The 18,977-nt window shown below is 43.7% G+C and overlaps 1 protein-coding gene across 1 annotated transcript in view; it reads left to right on the top strand.

The window, feature by feature from the left end:
- Lmx1a (LIM homeobox transcription factor 1 alpha) overlaps positions 1–18,424 on the top strand; it is a 133,525-nt gene extending 115,101 nt beyond the window's left edge. Inside the window, exons 4-8 of the mRNA XM_090339794.1 lie at positions 7,830–8,002; positions 10,227–10,304; positions 12,362–12,431; positions 14,644–14,814; positions 16,334–18,424. Coding sequence (XP_090195920.1) covers positions 7,830–8,002; positions 10,227–10,304; positions 12,362–12,431; positions 14,644–14,814; positions 16,334–16,494 — 653 coding nt within the window. The 3' untranslated portion in view covers positions 16,495–18,424. The remainder of the gene's footprint in view (positions 1–7,829; positions 8,003–10,226; positions 10,305–12,361; positions 12,432–14,643; positions 14,815–16,333) is intronic.
- Positions 18,425–18,977: the final 553 nt, after the last annotated feature.

Genomic DNA, 18,977 nt, shown 5'->3' on the forward strand with positions numbered 1-18,977 from the left:
ATTTAGGTTATAGCTTAAGTGAAATAAATGTAATCCTAGATGAATTCTAGCAATAGAGTTTGATAATAGTTGCTCTTTCTTTGACTTATGGAATAGACTGGAATATGAAGGCACAGAGTTGGTAGGATATTTGTTTCCGCTCACCTTTCCAAACCAGCAGAGTGCCTGATCAGAACCAGAGTATCTTGGCCAAGGGTTCAAGCAATACAGTCAGCTGTGGTTATCAATGCAACTTCTTTCTGTGACAATCCATGAAGAGTTTGACTAGAATATACTGGCTTCTTCCATGAAAATGTTTTCAGTGTTAATCAACTCACCTAACTCCTCAATATCTTTTTATAATCTAAATGGATAACCAACCTGTGCCTACCTACCTACCTATAATTTGATTTTCTCAGATCATTTATCCTCCTGAAGACTAGCAACTAATGCAGTAAAATTAGATTAATCCAAAAAGAGAGCATCCAATTCATTGAAATCACTTCCTACATTGGAGCAAACATGCTCAAACCTCAGTAATATAAGGCTAATCCATGCCATGTTTGTCACAGCCCCATCTAGTGACCGTGAGAAAACTGGACTAACGACTTCTTATCTAGACAGAGCTGTGAGCCCCAGACCAATGAAAGAACCATGTGAGCTTCTTAGCCTCCTGCTTTGAAGCTAGCCAAGTAAAAATAAAATAAGGTGTTTGTGTGTGTGTGGAGGGGGCGTTGTTTGTGCCAGTCTTGGGGCTTGAACTCAGGGCTTAGACACTGTCCCTGAGCTGTTTTGTTCAAGGCAAGTGCTCTATTTCTTGAACCCCAGTTTCACTTCCAGCTTATTATTATTATTTTATTTTGGTGGTTCATTGGAGATGAATCTTTGGGATTTTTCTGCCTGTCCAAACTGGCTTTGAAAAGCAATTCTGAGATCTCAGCTTCATTGAATATCTAGGATTACACTTTTCCATGTTTGCTTTGAGTACAATGATGCTGGTGTAGAGGAATCTTCTGATATTGGGACTGTAGGTATTCATAGTTTGTGACAGATTTTAAGTATATACCCATGCTTACCAATTAAGGCTGCATATAATCATGTTTTGGTTTTTAATCAGATATGAAGGAAAAGGATATAAACTTTCAGAAGGAAAAATTCAGTGCGTGCGTGCGTGCGTTGTGTGTGTGTGTGTGAGAGAGAGGGGGGGGGGAGAGAGAGAGAAAGAGAAAGAGAGAGGGGGGAGAGAGAGAGAAAGAGAGAGAGAGAAGAGAGAGAGAGAGAGAGAGAGAGAGAGAGAGAGAGAGAGAGAGAGAGAGAGAGAGAGAGAGAGAGAGAGAGAGGTGTTAGCATAGCCCTACTCAAATGTGAAAAGTCCTGAAACGGTTGCAGATCATTAGTAATGATTCTACCACTCCAGACTAATACCATTCTGTTTCCCTACAAACCTCCCAAGCACAAGATCTCCCTTCATGAGCCAGCAGCCAGCTGAGAAAGGCAAAAAGAGAGCCATCCAGCTGTGGCCAGCTGCCAGCACTGAGGAGTAGAGAGGCACAGCCCTATGGGGCTTGCCTGGCTATCTGAGCAGGATTGCCCTGTCTCTGACCTGCCTGGCCCTTCCCCCACCTGGCACAGGAGCCCCATCCACAGGGGACATCTCAAAACAAAAGTGTCTTTCTTGGAACCTTTTTACCTGTGGCCTCACTCCGGAGTGCAACTTGGCTTTTGTTTGCTCTGTTCTGTGCTTGAAATGCTTAGGGCACTGTGACTGGAGAGCTTCCTTGAACTTAGCCCATGTGGAGGTTGCAGTGGCTGGGCAGGTAATGTGCAGATGGAGGGAGGGGAAGGAGCAGGGCTAGGGTGAGGCATTTGGTAGAGGATTTGAATAAGCTCTCTCCTTCTGGGTCTGAAAAGAATGGCTTTTCCAGCAGGAGCAGGGATGTTTTCTTCCTGGGAAGTCTCCCCTTCAAGCCCTTTCTTTCTGCACTCTTTAATAAAAGCAGCAGGGCCTGAAATTATACAGCACCTGACATCTTACAAACACCAAATATCCATGGACTCTCGGGGAGGGGGGAGGAGTTGTGGGGGATGTAGACAGGCAGCTGAGGGTAGAATGAGAGTGTCACAGTTGTGTACCCTTCAGCAAGAGATCACCCCCACTGTCACTGACATTCCCCACTCTCAGTTTAGTCATCTGTTAAAAAGGACGAGGCTAGCTGGGCACTGGTGGCTCACGCATGAAAATCCTAGCTACTCAGGGACGCTGAAATCTCAGAATTGCCCTTTAAAGCCAGCTGAGGAAGGCAGAAAAGTCCCTAATACTTATATCTGTATTTAGCCCTCCAGGAGCTGGAAGATGAGGTATAGCTCAATTGGTAGGCTGGTAACCTTGAGCAAAAAATTCAGGAACAGCACCTGGGCCCAGAGTTCAAGTGCCAGGCCAGCACACAAAAAGCATTGAGGATATATTTATGTATTTTCTGCTTTGTACAATTGTAATGGAAACAGTGGCGAGGGTAAACAACTGTACAATGACACGTTTCAAGTAATAGGTAAACATGAGAAGCTTTAAATCATGCTGGAGATGAGTCTTAGGGTGTGAGGAGTTCTATGCCCCAGTATACAGCTTACTAACAAAAATTAGGAGCAGAATCTATATCTCCTATTCTGTGATCAGTTACTTCTATCACTCCATAGAGAATGAATATTTGGTGCCTGTAGAGATAAAACACACTACACTATACTATACTACACTACACTATGTCCAGAAACTGCACATCACTCACTTATACCTGGTTTGCTGGTTAGAAAGCTAGGCTCCTTTCTCCCTACAGGGGTGTCTCTGGCCACTGGTCTGAGACTACAAAGAAACCTTGCTTGAAACTCTGTCCTCTCACCTGGGTCCTGTGTTGGGGGCGGGAGGCTCCTGCAGCTCTTAGAGGCTGTGGTTATACCTCATAAACATAGGGGAGGGGAAAGTGATAAGAGCTTCTATACTGTGTGGCAAAGATGATTTGAAATGAAATGTGTGCTCTAGACACAGAGCTGGTCCACAAAGCATGGGTATCTTACACCCCCCCCCCCCCCCCGGCAGAGTCCTTGTCTACTGCTTGCACTGAGATACTTTCTCAGCCTAGCTATACAGTGGATGTATGACTTAGTATCACCCTCACACTACCACAGTAATTCAAAGCCTGTGCCTAGTCTACCATGCTCTCTGTGAGAGCTCATGGTTTCCCCATACTTCCAGCCGCAGAGCCTCCCCATCTCCATCATGCAATCATTACCAATCACATCGGGAACGCCAGCATCCTGCCAGTAATTCCCAAGTGGTCTCTCCATCCTGAATTCCTCTCTCCCCCACGTGTGTAACCCCTGCTGAAGGCCCTGAGGACCTTCTACTCGTCTCTACATATGTTCTGTCATCTGTACCAAAGAGGCCAAGTTCTTCCTTGAATACCTACCTGCTCCTTCTTGTTGTTCCCAAACCATTCCTCTCTTAACAGTGAACCTCTCTTGATTCGCTGCTTCTCTCTGGCTATTGACAGTTTCCTAAGTGTTCAGTATTTCTATTTCTAGTCTGCACCACATATACTTAATTAGACACTATTATATATTCATTTCATGTCTTGCATTTTAATCTCCTCAACGTAGTGTTCTGTTCTTTAAGAGCAAGAAGTCATTCTTACTCTTCTAACGTATTCCCCTAGTTCCCAGGACAAAGCTGAGTGCTTTATGGCAGGCAAGGAGGGGTTATCTGAGGAGCCCTCCCTTCTCTCAGGTCACTGGTTTGGCTGTTAGGCCTCTGTTCTCTCAGCATCCCATTTCCTCTCTACTTAAAAAAATGCTACTAATGAGGCTTGAACTCAGGGACTCTGGCTTTGACTTGGCATTTTTTGCCCAGGGATGGTACTCTACCACCTGAGCCACATCTCCAGTTCTGGCTTTTGAAGAGTAATTGGAAATAAGAATCTCATGAGTTTTTCTGCTTGGGCTGTCTTCCAATCTCTGTTCTCAAATCTCAGCTTCCTGAATAGCTAGGATTATGGATGTGAGCCATCAGGGTCTAGCAGCCCTTTGTACTTTTTAAAAAAAATCTGGCAAATTATTCATTTTGTGTTTCATTTTCAGCTGTGTGCTGTGTGGTCTTCACCAGTTTCCTCCCCTCACTGGATCTTGGGTTCTTCTCCTCTATAATGGATACCAGTTTTCCATTGTGCAATGCCTCATAATATTGTGGGTATGAGCTCACAATTCCTGGTCAGATCTTTTACTGGAATTGCCTTTATTCTGAGATTGAATCTTCTTGAAGGACAATATGGAAGATGGATTCCAAACAATAGGTGCACAGACTTTGTTTTCCTGAAGATCCATACTGTTGTCTCTTGGACTTTGAAATGCCCTTCTTAGTTTATCCAATCCAGAGGCGACGCCTCTGTTCACAGGAAGAATGGAATTCCAACCCTGTAGTGCAGGGCAGTGGCTGAAATATCTTCCTGTATTTCCTGGCTTCATAAATCCCTCCCTAATTCTTTCAATCCTCCCTTCACCTTCAACAAACGCCAGACCCTTCCTCTACTCCCTTGGCCTGAAAGACATTTATAAGGCTCATCACTTGGGAAGCATTTGAGACTATTTCTCTCTGTGTCTCTCTGTCTCTGTCTCTGTCTCTGTCTCTCTCTCTTTCTCACCCTCCCCCTCCCTCCCTCCCTCCTTCCCTCTCTCTCTCTCCTTCTCTCCCCCCCACATGAGGGTCTCTCAATCCTTTCCCTTACCCTTACCTCCTGAGCCAAGTTCAGATATCTCATGCCCTGTTTATGGGTCCTTGGGAATTTTCCAACAACCTGCAATGAATCTAACGGCCCCACAGGTAGTACAGCTCTGTCTCGCAGCCATAAAGCACGGCAAGTCTTTCATCTGCGATTGCTTATGTCATAAGGAAGTGGGAGGAACACAAGTGGGGGAGCCACAGCCTTGAACTATTCCAGACTTTTTTTTCTTTTACAAGAAAGGGGAAAGAAAGGCCTTGAAGAACATGTTCAAGCTCTATGCCAAGCCGATTCATTTCACTCTGGTAGGTTGTGCATGGAGACTTGATCTCTGGACTTCCCCACTAGCAGTCAGATTTATGCTGTGCTTGTGTCTAAATGGCCTCCAGGGACGCTGACATTTGTTGTCTGCGAGCAGCACGTGGAGTGGTGTTCCTTTCATCTCTGCTGAGGGGTGTCAGCTTAAATTATGAGGGATTGCTCCAGCCTGCATCTGGGTGTGGGAGTCTCTGGCAAGGGAGAGGGGCTGCCCCTGGGCTCTGCTTCTCTGCTGTTTGAAGCTTTTCCTTCCTATTCTGCTCCTCAGTGTTCTGTTGACTCTGGGAAAAAGCTCTGGACTCCTTTAGACTTTTCCTTGACTTTGGGCAAATTGACAAGTATATATTTCAAACACTGCATTCCCTCCCTCCCTCCCTCCCTCCCTCTTTAACTTCCAGCCATCCCCCTTCCCCCAGCCTGCTCCGGTACTTGGGCTTGAACTCAGGGCCTAAGTACTCTTAGTATTATACCACTTGAGCCACACCTCTACTTTTGAATTTTGGGTGATTAATTGGAGATAAGATTCTTCCTGATTTTCTTGCCTGGGCTAATGTTAAAGGGTGATCCTTGGATCTCAGCCTCCTGAGTGGCTAGGATTATAGTGGTAAACCACTGGTGTCCATCTGACACTGCAGCAATCTGCAATGAAAGGAGGAATCAGAGGGTAAAATGAACCATACAAGAGACAGGAGCACTATGGAAACAAACCACTACGACTACTGCTCACTTGTTCTCTTCCTTTACCCCCACCTCCCCTTTTCCTCTGATATAAATATATTTTCTTCCCTGTCCTCTGTATAGAGGTGACAAATAAAGAACAAGCAGCTCCCTACAGGACTATCTAGCCCAGGAGATGGTTCTCTTCCCCTTGTCCCTGTTGGGGTAACAGCTCTTAGAAAATGTACAGCTGCCCTAGGAAAGGCTGGGTACAGAGACAGCAATAGTGGACCCACAGTCCCTATCTGGGAACACCCTTCAGCAGTCACACCCATCCCAGAATTCATCCCACTCTCATACTTGCTTTCCACTGACTCTGTCTGTCCATGTATGCAAAGAAAGAGATAAATGAACACTGGTAGTATAAAACCTTAGCATAGATCTCTGATAGATAGGGGATGATTACTGCCTGACAGCATGTGTCTCGGGTCAAGGATAGTTTTTAGGTTGAAAGGATGGCCGTCATTGATTTGTTTAACAACCATCACACAGTAAACAATGCTTAAACCCTTTGTATCTGTCATCTCATTTTAATTCCAACGACGCAATTATGTCTCTTGATGAGAAGCTGAGGAGGAGGATTCTTATGAGTACATTCAGAATCTCACACAAGAACCAGCAGCACCAGAATTCAAGCATGCGTGTAGATGTATCCAAAAACCCATGCTTGTTTGTAGTAGGATCAATGCTTCTTTTTCTGGATGGTGTCAGCTTGTGAGGACTACTATTATTGTTTTAGGTTTTAAATTTTCATTAGTTACGTTATCTAAGTTATTAAGCCTTTACATAAAACTGTTGGGCATGACAGTCACAGTAGAATAATCTCTGGACTCCAGAAGACAAAGTGCAATTGTCATTTTATTGACCACAGTGGCAGAAGACTTGAGGTGTATTTGAAGATGACACAGTTTCATTTTGAATGTGTTTTGTGCTGAAGTTGTCCTGATTCTCATTTTTAAGGTTGGCCTTAAAAGTGAACTTTAGAGTTCTCTGCTTTGCTGATCTGTATGAAGCTTGGGTAGGATATCTGCCTGGTAGCACCACAGAAGTTTCTTCTTCACCTCACCGCAGAAACTCATTGGCTGGAACATGGGGTCCAGGAGAGTTTCTGAGCCATGGAGGAGTGAGATGAAGGGTGACTCTGGCTTTCTTTTTCTCCACCTTTTGTCCTCTTAGGAGTTTTCCTTACTTCCCTGAGGTTTTTTAATTCTTCGGTGTTTACTTCTGCCTTTCACTTTTACAAATCTTCTTCTAGGAAGATCTTCAACCCCCTTCACGTGGTTCTCTGGACCTTTCCTTTCTGCGAATCTGGGATTGCAGGTGTGACCTACCAATACTCCATATCAAAGGCTTTTAGTGCCGGAGTTAGAGTAAAATCTGTCATATTCAGTCTTTCCCTAAACCCTGGCTGCACACTTTTTTAGGATCAAAGTTTCCATATGTAAGAGCCCGGGGAAGAATGTGATCTTGATTTCCCTTACAGGTTTACCCATGTAATGCTCACTGCTTACAGAATGAAATTACTTCACAAAGCCTATAATTACTATAGTAGAGAGTTCCTTATTTTATAGACATGTATATATGGTATGTTGCTGGTGTTATCTGGTTATGATTTTAGTCATCTTTGCTAGCCCTCTATGCCGTTTTGAACAGTGCTGGTTTTGTCTCCTGTGGCAGCTAGAATTTCTGACATGCTGTCTAGGAAGTGATATGTGATTGCTCCAGGTATAGTCTGGGAAAACACTATTTAGTAAATCATATTGATAACATACCTGAAGAAGTTGAGTCATGGAGAGTTAACTAACTTGGTACACTGTGGGAGATTCAAAGCCAGGACCTCACATTGCTAAACTCCTGAGGTGTACCATTGGACTTTCTGTTTCTTGCCTTTAGGTTCAGAAGTGCTTTGCTCCACGTCTTCTTAAAACGTACCAAAGCCACACCTCACAGCTTGTTCTACATACACATACCCATCCTGAGAATGTGGCATCCAAAGGTCTTAAGAAGTACTGTTCAGGGACTAACCACGTGGTTTTCTACTTTCTCCAGGAAAAAGTGACGATGAAGAAAGTCTTTGCAAGTCATCCCATGGGGCAGGGAAAGGGGCAGGTGAGGATGGCAAAGATCATAAGCGCCCAAAACGTCCCAGGACCATCTTGACGACTCAGCAGAGGAGAGCATTCAAGGCCTCATTTGAGGTTTCTTCCAAGCCCTGCCGAAAGGTATAAGGGGAGAAGGGCAGAAAAGGAAGAGGGCTCCATTCCCTTGTGTGTACATGGATGACTCTGGGTGGCACTGAACAAGTGGGGCATAAGTTGTGGGGAGGAAAAATCAGACAATGAGTGTGACTGCAGACTCCAGGGACACTTAAGTTGTGGCTCTGGAACTAATGTAATCACTTCATGCCTTTACCAGAGCATACCAAGTCTACAAGGCCCTACTCAGATCTTTCATTTCATGACAAGCAATAAGACTATATGGCAAGATCAGTAGACTGCTACTACTTGTGTTACTATCAGCTGTGGTGGAGATCAAGTGCTGTAACCGTGTGTGAGTGTGTAGCTTAAAGTAGGTACTCCTTTGTGAGCGGAGTGGATAGAGTGGATATTGGTCTCCTCCATGTGGTGATGGAGACTCATCCACGTGGTAGTCCATCCTGTGGCGGTGACTGGTCTTCCCCTGTATGCATAGGCCACAGCTAATTTGTTCCTTTCATCTATTAATGAACAAAGTATTGAATTTGGGGCTGATAGAAGTAGGGCTGGTGTGAACAGGTACTCAGTGGGTATGAGACTTATCAACCAACATGTTGAAAGGTAACCCCTTTTTATAGCTACTTAAAGATAATATCAAGTTAAATAATCTACCCCTACCTCCTCCCCCCAAAAAATCCTTAATGTTTTGATGAGATAGTTTATTTATTTTGTATTTGTTGAACCATTAATACAATTTGGTTATAACTTTAACATGAGAAAAACATGAAGGAACTCTTTCTTTCCTGTCCTGGGCTACCCTCTGAGTGAGGTACTGCGAGAAAGTGAGATGCCCTCGAAATAGCTGTGCACAGAGACCAGAATGTTCCAGTGTGAACCCTTAGCCTCCACAGGGCCTCGTGTTGATACTTGTGTGCAGATGACGGTAGATGAGTACACACACAACCAAAGCACCAGGGAGAGCTGCGATGATGTCAGGAAGGGATTACTGGAAAAAGTGGCGAAGGTCACTTCTGCCTGCAGAATCTGCAAGGCTTTGTAGAGCAGGTGGTTTCTGAGCTGGGCCCCTAAGGCCTGGATAGGGTTTCAGCAGGTGCAAGGGGTCCCCTCTGTGCCTTCTCTTGTAGCTGGCTTAGCAGAAGGATGTTTCTTCGATTTCCAGCCTATTCTTTCTTCATCTCCTAAGCCTTACCCGAAGTAGCAGGGTCAAGATGTGGTGTTTCCTAAGGCCTCAATTTGCTGCACTCATATGTGTATTTTAGAGGTTCCTTCCACCCCATCAACTCTGGACTCTTTTTTTTGCCAGTCCTGGGCTTGAGCTCAGGGCCTGAGCACTGTCCTTGGACTTTCTCAAGGCTAGAGCTCTACCACTTGAGCCTCCGCACCACTTCCGGCTTTTTTCTATGTATGTGGTACCGAGGAATTGAACCCGGGTCTTCATGCACGCTAGGCAAGCACTTTAACCACTAGACCAAACTCCCAGCCCTCAACTCTGGACTCTTATTGAAAGGTTAGCATCTCTGTCCTACTCTAGAAATCAGAGTTTTCTGGTCTCGTTTTTCCAGTCTTTCACCATGGCCTGAGTAGCTGGCAGATATTTAAACACATCTCTTTGCTGCCTGCATCCCCACCATCTTGCCTCCAGGTACCCCCAGTGCATGCTTCTGAATCAGTGTTGTGTACCTCACCTCACCAGATTCCAGATGGCTCTTGCCTATGTCTTATTCTTTCTGAGTAGGGTGCATTCAGGACAACAGTAAATAGGAACATTTGTACAACATCCAAAGTCATCCGGAGTTACAGAGACACAGCCAAAAGTTTTAGGTCAATGGATTTAAGCAAGAGGAAAGAACCATTTGTTTCTGTGAAGTTATTTTCACTTTTCTTCTCTCTTAAGTAGGTTAAGCATAGCATATAGCTAAAATGCAATGAACTCTGATCATGTCTGAGAACCAATCATGTGAAGGCCTAAGAAAAACCCAGAAACACTTCCTGGTAAATGCACATCTAAATTAATGAGGGTTCCTAACTTTATCTGGTGAAATTCACCCTCTCTGCCTGCAGGGTTGCATGCACTTCTGACCTGGTTTATGTGGAACGTGAATCAGGAGCTACCCCTGTGTAAGAGGCAGCCAGACCACCGGCCTCCTTATTGGGCCCCTTGTCCATGTACTACATAGGAGGTGTTCTGTCTCCTACCATGTGATGCCAGTAACGCTCGATTCTTTTCAAGGTAAGGGAGACGCTGGCTGCAGAGACAGGGCTGAGTGTCCGTGTCGTCCAGGTGTGGTTCCAGAACCAGAGAGCCAAGGTAATCTGCTTTGACTTTTGTCTCATGTTGTGCTGCTGCCTTCCTGAAGTAGCGGCAATAGGGCATCTTATTAGCTGCCAAGTTTTCTTTTCTGAACTCCTAAACAATCGCTCCTCTCCTCTCCATTTCCCCCCATCGCTCTGTCTCAGCAGTATTGGGGGTTGAGCTCAGGGCCCCACACTTGTTAGGCAAGTATTCTACCACATAAGCCTTTCCTCTAGCTTTTTTTGCTTTGGTTATTATTTATTTATTTATGTATTTTGCTAGTCACAGGGCTTGAACTTAGGGCCTGAGCACTGTCCTTGGGATTTTCTCAAGGTTAGCACTCTGCCACTTGAGCTACTTCACCACTTCCAGCTTTTTCTATGTATCGAACCCCGGTCTTCATGCATGCAAGGCAAGCACTCCACCACTAGGCTAAACTCCCGGCCCAGGTTATTATTTATTTTTAAATTTAGATGAATAGTTCATTTTGATCTCCCAATTTGCTCATTAAAATATGCTGAAAAACGCTGTGGGTATGCTTACAGAAATTTAACTATCATTTGCTTATAGTTGCTCAATTCTTCCTCAATTTATTTTACCAAATGCTTTGGTTATTTTTAGGACATGGTCCTGATTTTTGCATGGCCTGGATCACAGTACTCCTATTTATGCCTCTTGCTGCCATTGAGACAACAAGTTCATGCCACCATGCTCATCTTCCAAGTAGCGTTCTTGATTTTTAGTGATTATTGAAGCTATAGTGTCCCTGAAGAAGGAAAGAAAAAGGGTTTTTGTTTCTTTTTTTTTTTTTTCCAAAGTGGCTTCTGTATTCCTAGTGGCCCTGACTGTGAATCTGACTGGCCATCTACATAAATAAATGTTTCTCTGTGTCTTTCTGTACGGGTTGAGAAGAGGGCCTTACTGAGTAGCCCCAGATAACCTGTATGTCACAATCCTCCTACTTCAGCTACATGGTGTCTGGGAATGTATGTGTATATCACAGTGTCTAGCTTAATACCACATGATTTAATTTTTACTTGCACTTTCATTTTATTTATTCTTTAATTATTGTGTATCGATTTCAAATCCTAAAGTTCTCTGAAAATCTCAAAGAAACCCCCCCAGACACCCATGATTGATCTGCCTTTCACCAGCACAGCCCACGACACCTCATCACAGCACAGTCCAAAGCTAGAATGCTCCTGTTATGGGTTTCGTTGGAGCGTTTTCATTCATTTATCCTCCTACTCCTAAAAATGTATGTGGCCTGGTTTTAGTGAGTGATAACTTATTCTCTCTTAACCGGATTATGACTGGTGCAGTTCACATTTCTGTAACCAATTCCTCAGAAGAGGGCTGTTGATGTATTTTTTCTTCGTTAGAAGAGGCTACCATACACATCTGAGAAGCACCCATAACTCATAGATTCATTAAGCAGAAGTGTACTTTTAAAGCTCTGAGAAACCTTGCAATAAATTCATTTAAAAACCTCATATTCTCCTCCTTTCTCAAAGTGTGTGTTAAATCCCATGGAACCCCAGTGTTCCTCAGAACATGTTTTGACAAACACGTGGGATAAATGTTTGCTTTGGTACCAAGCTTCCTGCCCAGAGACATGAATCTGTCAGAGGTGTTTCAAATACAAGGGCCTGTAGATGGGAATTGAAGGGCATTTTCTCGGAACATCTTAAATCCTACCTCCTCAGAAGCCATTGTTCCACATCTAGCCTGGGCTACAAAGCCCAGTCTCAGGCTCTTCTTATTGCTTTACATTAAACTGGTACAGGATTAGCAGTGACGGTCCTTGCAGAGAAGAATTCTTTGTTCTTTGAGACAAGTTTCGCATTGCTTCTCTGCCAGTTGTCTTCTTACCACCAAAACAGCCTTCCTTGCATTTGACTCAAGGCACTTCTCCTTCACAGGGCTCCTGGACTGCAGAAAAAGCTGGGGAAACATTTCCTAGGCTTTACAAATAGCATGTCTCAAGCAGAGGGCCCTGGACTTTCGGTTTCCCTCTGACAGAGTGAACCTCTGCAGACTTCTGACTAATCCTGTGGTTCTCATCTCCCTAGATGAAGAAGCTGGCCAGGCGGCAGCAGCAACAGCAGCAAGACCAGCAGAACACCCAGAGGCTGAGTTCTGGTAAGCTGGGGGCTCTCCCAGGTGAAGCTTTTCTGGTGTCTAGGCCCCTCCAACAAAAGGACTCCCAACTGCTCGGCTCTTTGAGTGACCTATCCCGTACATAGTAAAGGCCAGCCCACACCCACTTCAGACAGAAGACTTTGAGGTGAGGACTGAGCCACGAGGAACTTGCAAGTCTGTTCAGAGCATCTGAGTTGCATATCTAGATGTGGTCATTGGAGGTGGTGGTGGCCTCATGCACAGACCTCTTGCTTAGATCCTGCCAGTGTCAGGACCATTTACAGAGCCAAAACCATGTCCAGTTTCCCCTCTCATCTAGCCTTCCTCCTCCTCCTCACATCCATTTACTGAAGACATCACAGGTGCTAACCTGTTAACTTTCTGTCCATGGTTACATGACCCTGTTGAGAGGCAGAACACCATGATAGAACATGCAACAGAGGATGCTGCCACCTTCTTGTAGTCAGGGAGCAAAAGAAAAGAGGAAGAAGAGGAGGTCCCAATGACCTAATTTCCTCCTAATTGATTCACCCAGAGGTTCTCCAGCTCCTAATAGTGTCACAGGCTTTATTATATGAGCTTTGGAGTAATATTTTAAGATCCAAATTGTAGAACCCTTCCCTCTCCAAAATGATGTAAAATAATGGAAATAATGGGAGTCAGATGATAAGCCTATCCTTTCTCAAACACATACAGTTCACAAAGTGTCTTCATACATGTTATTAAGTTGCATTTGTATTAAGCATTTTTCTGAGGTGAGGAGAATGTTCGGTCCCCATTTTACAGATGCACAAAGGCTCTGCAAGTTAGAGTAGGGGTCCAGATTGGTAAGGGATGGAGCTGAGATTAGAAATCATCTCTGAGTCTTTGTCCACTAGGCCGTTGCCTAAGTTACCTTTACCTGATCTTTCTCTTCTTTCTCCTCCTCCTTTGTCTTCCCAATTCCCATTGGGAATAGGAATCGTCAGAAGCAGGTATTGGGATATTCCATGAAGCTCAAAGGGAATATCAACAATCTCACTATTTCAAGAACATGAGGCCATGGCCAGGAGCATAGCCTAGTGATAGAGTACTCATCTAGCATGCATGAAACCCTGGGTTTGATTTCCTCGGTACCATATACTCAGAAAAAGCCAGAAGTGGTCCTGTGGCAAAGTGCTAGCCTTGAGCAAAATGTGTCCAAGGACAGACAGTGCCCAGGCCCTGAGTTCAGGCCGAAGGACTGGCAGAAATAAAAGAACATGATCATTCTTTTCTAAATGTTTTTTTAATCTTTTAATTATGATTTTCTTTATCATGAAAATTTCAAGATTAATAATGGCACTGGCAGGTAAGATAAAGTCTCTAGAGTTTCTGTAGTTTTACCACATAAAGACACATCCTTTAGGCCAAATCATTCAAAGACACTTAGGAACTCATTAGAAAGAACTGAATTATAAGTTGGGCTTAAGAAATTCAGCCAGGACAAGGTTTGGTAGCTGAGCATTAGAGAGTAGTACAGTTACAATCAAAATAGTCACAAAGAACATGACCATTCTTAAAGGGCTATATATCCATGTCTACCAACTTAGCTATCCATGAAACAAGAGCTCCTTTAAGGATTTGTATCATAAGATCTTCTCACACTTGAAAGTGCATATAAATCACCTGAAATCTTAATAAAAATGCAGATTCTGACTCATAAGAAAAGTCCATATAGACTCTAAGAAGTCGGCATTTTTATAAACTGTTGCTTAATATAAAAAAATACCATTGCTGTGTAGACTGCACTTTGAAGGTAATGCAGCATAACCCTGTCCACAGAGATTCTCGTCTTTCCATGGACTGAAGCGTGATGACACGTGGGCTAGCCTGGATCCAGAATTCGACTCTTGCAACCTAGGGTTTCTTTAGTGTCTTACCCTTTAAACTTAGTGGTATTTTTTATGATCGAGAAGACTGAGAGCAAGATCATAGTGTTGGAAAAGATGAATAACAAGCTGGTCAGGAGACTTGAATTTTGTTCTCAACTCTTATTTTATCTGGAACTAACTAGGTCACAAAAGATGTGGTGGTATCAGTGCTTTGTACCCACATGGGTCTCTTGTTCTGGGTTATCAGTCTGCCATGCCACCAGGATGCTTCAGCACTTACAAGAGGGCTATGTGACGGAGCAGCAGTAGTGAGGGATGTTGCAAGTGGAGAGTTGACCTCTTCCTTCTTTGCCCCGCAGCTCAGACAAACGGTGGTAGCAGTGCTGGAATGGAAGGGATCATGAACCCCTACACAGCTCTGCCCACCCCACAGCAGCTGCTGGCCATTGAGCAGAGCGTCTACAACTCGGATCCCTTCCGACAAGGGCTCACTCCACCCCAGATGCCCGGAGATCACATGCACCCCTATGGTAAGGGGGAATCCAGCCCCCACTTGCTTGGGTGGGTTTCTTATTCCCGCCCCAAACACATCTACAGTGGAACTCCAAAAGAGAGTACATGTCCCACAAAATGCTGCTTGGATAGCTTACCCATGGGTTATGGAATAAAGACTCATGCATCTTCATCCATGATGCTTTTGTTTCCCTTTATTTTTAATCCTTCTTAGTGACCCTCCCTTGTTTCACTCTCCTTTCCACTGAAGCCAGTGCTAACAACAGATGAGCCTTGGAGACTAGCAGGCAGAGGTGAGCTCTGGAGCAGAAGGCTAATAAAGTTTGGCCTCAGGATACAACTCAGCCTACATCTTTTCTCATTACTTTTAGTACTACTATTATTGTTACTATTGTTAGTGGTAGTACTGAAATTGGGACCCAAAACCTTGTGCTGGCTATGCAAGCAGCTTTACCACTTGAGCCATATCCCTAGTCTTTTTCTACTTAAAGATATTTTAATTGTTATTATAAAGGTGTTGTACAGAGATATTATAGTTCCTTCAGGCAGATAAGGAGTATATTTCCTTTGAACAAGATCACCCATATCCTCTCTGTGGCCACCATTTGTTTCTGGGGGATACTGTCTTCTATTTCTGTTCAGGTTTAGAATCATATTGTGTCCCTCCTAGCTCTGCCTCCTGTTAGTTGAGATTGCAGGTAAGTACCACCTTTTGAGATAGTCTTGCTGACTTTTTGCCTGGGCTATAGGAACTACATCTTTATACATATAGAGAGAAACCCATGGAGTATGCTATGCACTCTTCTAATCTATATATAAGCTGTAATGAATTACCTTGATAACTAAGCATTAAAGTTTTGTCCAGCAAGTCTGCAAAATATTAATACTACAGACTTAAAAGGTCACATAAATTTTGTCAATGTTCCTCCTTAATTAGAATAGTACACTAACCACCCTGAATGTCACATATTTGGCTTTTCAAGGGAACAAATACTATTCAGGGCCTTAATTGGCTAATCTTACCCACACATACATCCATAAATATGCGTGTGCCCTGTCAGCAGATATCTGTCACCTCTGAACCATTCTTCACTTCATGGCTATGGGAAACCAGGACAAATGGGTTTTACACAAATGTCCTACTTATTCAGAGTCTCAGGCATTGTATTACCTTAAGACCCCGGTGATGTGTCCTTCAGTAAAATGGACAATTAATACCCCATGACCAGTTTCATAAGGCCTGGTTTCTGCCTTTTCAGTGACTAGTAGTGTGAATGAAGTAGGCTCTACCTCAGGCTCTGGGGCAGAGGTCTTGAGGGTAAGCACCAAACCTTCCTCTCCTGTGTCCTACAAATCTGGAGAGACAAAGGCACTCAGTGAAGTTGCTGTTTGAAAAGACAAGTGTTTATCCCTGGGTGGCATTGTTAACACTGCCTCATTTGAAGAGTGTGTATTTTTAAGTTCAGCTGAATTTCCCAGCACGGAAGTGACTGCTTTATTGAAGACTCTCATGCCTGTGTTTCATCTCCATTTCAGGTGCTGAGCCCCTCTTCCATGACTTGGATAGTGATGACACCTCCCTCAGTAACCTGGGTGACTGTTTCCTAGCAACCTCAGAAGCCGGTCCCCTGCAGTCCAGGGTGGGAAACCCTATTGACCACCTGTACTCCATGCAGAATTCTTATTTCACCTCTTGAGTCTTCCCCTGGGGTTTGCTGGTTAGGCTCCCATATGGAACAACCGTATGATACCAGGGGTCACTGGCTTTAGGCTGGGGAGGCCAGAGAAGAGATGGGTTGGGTAGGGAGTTTTGTTGGGGATGCTGTTGTATAATGACAAGATGTAGCTCAGCATTTCCAAAGACTGAATACATTAATGGATTGCATAGTTTAATGTTTCTAATAGGAGTGTTAGCATTAGATAAGAAGATGTGTTTATCATTAAGGACAGGGACTTTTAATATAAACATTCTCATGCAAACTAGATACTTAGGGACTCCTAACAACTTCCCACCATTTTGGGGAAGCACTTGTCAAGAGGTGCATACATCTATCCATCCACACACCATAGGAAGTCAGACGGACAGACAGATAGATAGATGTGTGTGTGCGCGAGTGTATAATCCTTCATACTTTATCATCAAAGTTTATTCTTAATTATAACAGACACCAACTGTACAGCAAAAGTAACTTTATTTTCAGTGTGAACTATATTTAAGGAAATGCTTGATGCACTTAAGTTATAAAACAAGATAATTTACTTTTATAAACTTTATTTTTAGTTTGAAGAGATTTGTCAGCAGGACAGGGGGGGCTGTTCCAGCTTGCCCCACAGCATTGAGTGTTTGAGTTTATTCTGTTTCTTAGAGTGTCACTGTGACCTGAAAAGTGGCTCTGTGTAGCTGGCAGTGTTCGCTAGTGGACTTGGACTCTTACTCTCTTTGAGGTTTAATCACTGGGCTTGAGTGGGACAGAATAATTCTTGACCAAGATCTTAGAAAACACAAAGTCTAGACTCTGGGGCTTTCTCTTCAGTTCTCACATAGGATGGTTGGACAGCATCTGAAAGGATGATTTTACTCTTGAGCTCCTGCATCCAGTGTGGGGCTGATAACATGTTCCTACCTCTCTAGGAGACATCAAGCTCCATTCCCCAGGACACACCATCTACACTGAGACTTAAGATTTGATATTTGTTTAAAATCATAGCCAAACCATTCACTTGGTGAGAGGGAGGATACCTAGAAGTGCAGAGCAGGAAGCTGCCTCACCTGAGTCCCTTGGACAGGTTTACCAATCAGAGTCCATCTGCCAAACCTACACAGGCAGACAGTGGCTCATAAGGGACCAGAGTCCTTCAGTGGGAAAAGGTGTGAGGTTTGGGCTCAGGGCGCAGAAGAAGGCATGTCAGAGTAGTGTTCTAGAACAGAGGTTAACACAGTTGTACCTGCAAATCTGTTGTGTTAAAAAGAGTTTAAAGCATCATTATAAAAATAATGTTGGGACAGACTAAATACTTGCAGACAAAATGTGTGAAATATTTGTTATCTAGCTTTGGTTCTTTACTGAAAAAAAAAGTTGAGACCCCATGTTCCAGAGGTCTATCTCTCAACAGCCTTGTGAAGCTCAGAGGGAGAGAGAAGACCTGGCAGAGAACCAGGGTTCTTCTTTCCAGTTCCCTCTTCTAGGTGTGAGCACAGAAGACCCCATGGCTATGGAACACAAGGAGAGTGCTACCCTCTGGTGTCCAACTATGGTGCTAGGATGGGATCTTTCTGTGCCAAGAAAGAGAAACCAGAAAGATCCAGGGGAAGGACAGAAGATAACTTAGACTCCTCTTAAAGGGACTGTGACAGGCTTGGCCTCACTCCTGGAGATGTCATTGGAGCCAGTGAACTCAGCCGCATGTTCTCTTCATGCTCTGCCAGGCCAGAGGAAGGACGTCCCCTGTTGGTAGAGTCTCTGTTGTGTGATTTTTTTTTTGTGTGTGTACTCTTGTTTATAATTTATGCAAAACAGGAAGAACCCCAAAGCAGTCTGAATGAGAACAAGGCAGATGTTGTGGGGCTCTGTGTCTGTGGTACAGACACGTTGGAGAATGTAGCAGATATTATGTGAGTGAAAACAAATAGAGACCTTTAATTCCACTCTTTAATGGCATATGAAGGTGAAATTAAAAAAAAGAAACATCTTACAAATGAGCTGTGGTTTATTTTGGGGCAGAATGGTGGACAAGAAATAAGGAAAACATGAGACTCTGGAATACAGAGACATGGGGAGTAGCTTAAGGTGCAATTCTAAATGAAGAGAGAAAGGAAGTACAGCAAAAATCTAAAAAAAGGGGTCTTCAATCTCTCACCCAAGTGGACAAGACCCTAGTCTTATTGAAATATGCACAGCAGTTAGCGTTGAGGACATTCTACTTTTTCCATAAGACTCACTCATGATAGAGCAGTTTGTACCATGTGTGATGTGAACATATGCTTGGAAATCAAACAAGAAGAAGATTTCTCATAAAGGACTGATGGCAAATGTTTAGACAGATTTCTCATAAAGGATTGATGATAAATGTTTAGACAGAATGGGAGAGCAGAACAGCCGATAATAGGTCTCAGACAGATTCTCCCCAAACTTGCAATGATTTTAAAAGTGATAGATGAAAGGATAGTCAATAATTATGT

This window comes from Megascapheus bottae, chromosome 10, assembly GCF_031878675.1.
Source record: "Megascapheus bottae isolate mThoBot1 chromosome 10, mThoBot2.hap1, whole genome shotgun sequence".
NCBI classification, from domain to species: domain Eukaryota; kingdom Metazoa; phylum Chordata; class Mammalia; order Rodentia; family Geomyidae; genus Megascapheus; species Megascapheus bottae.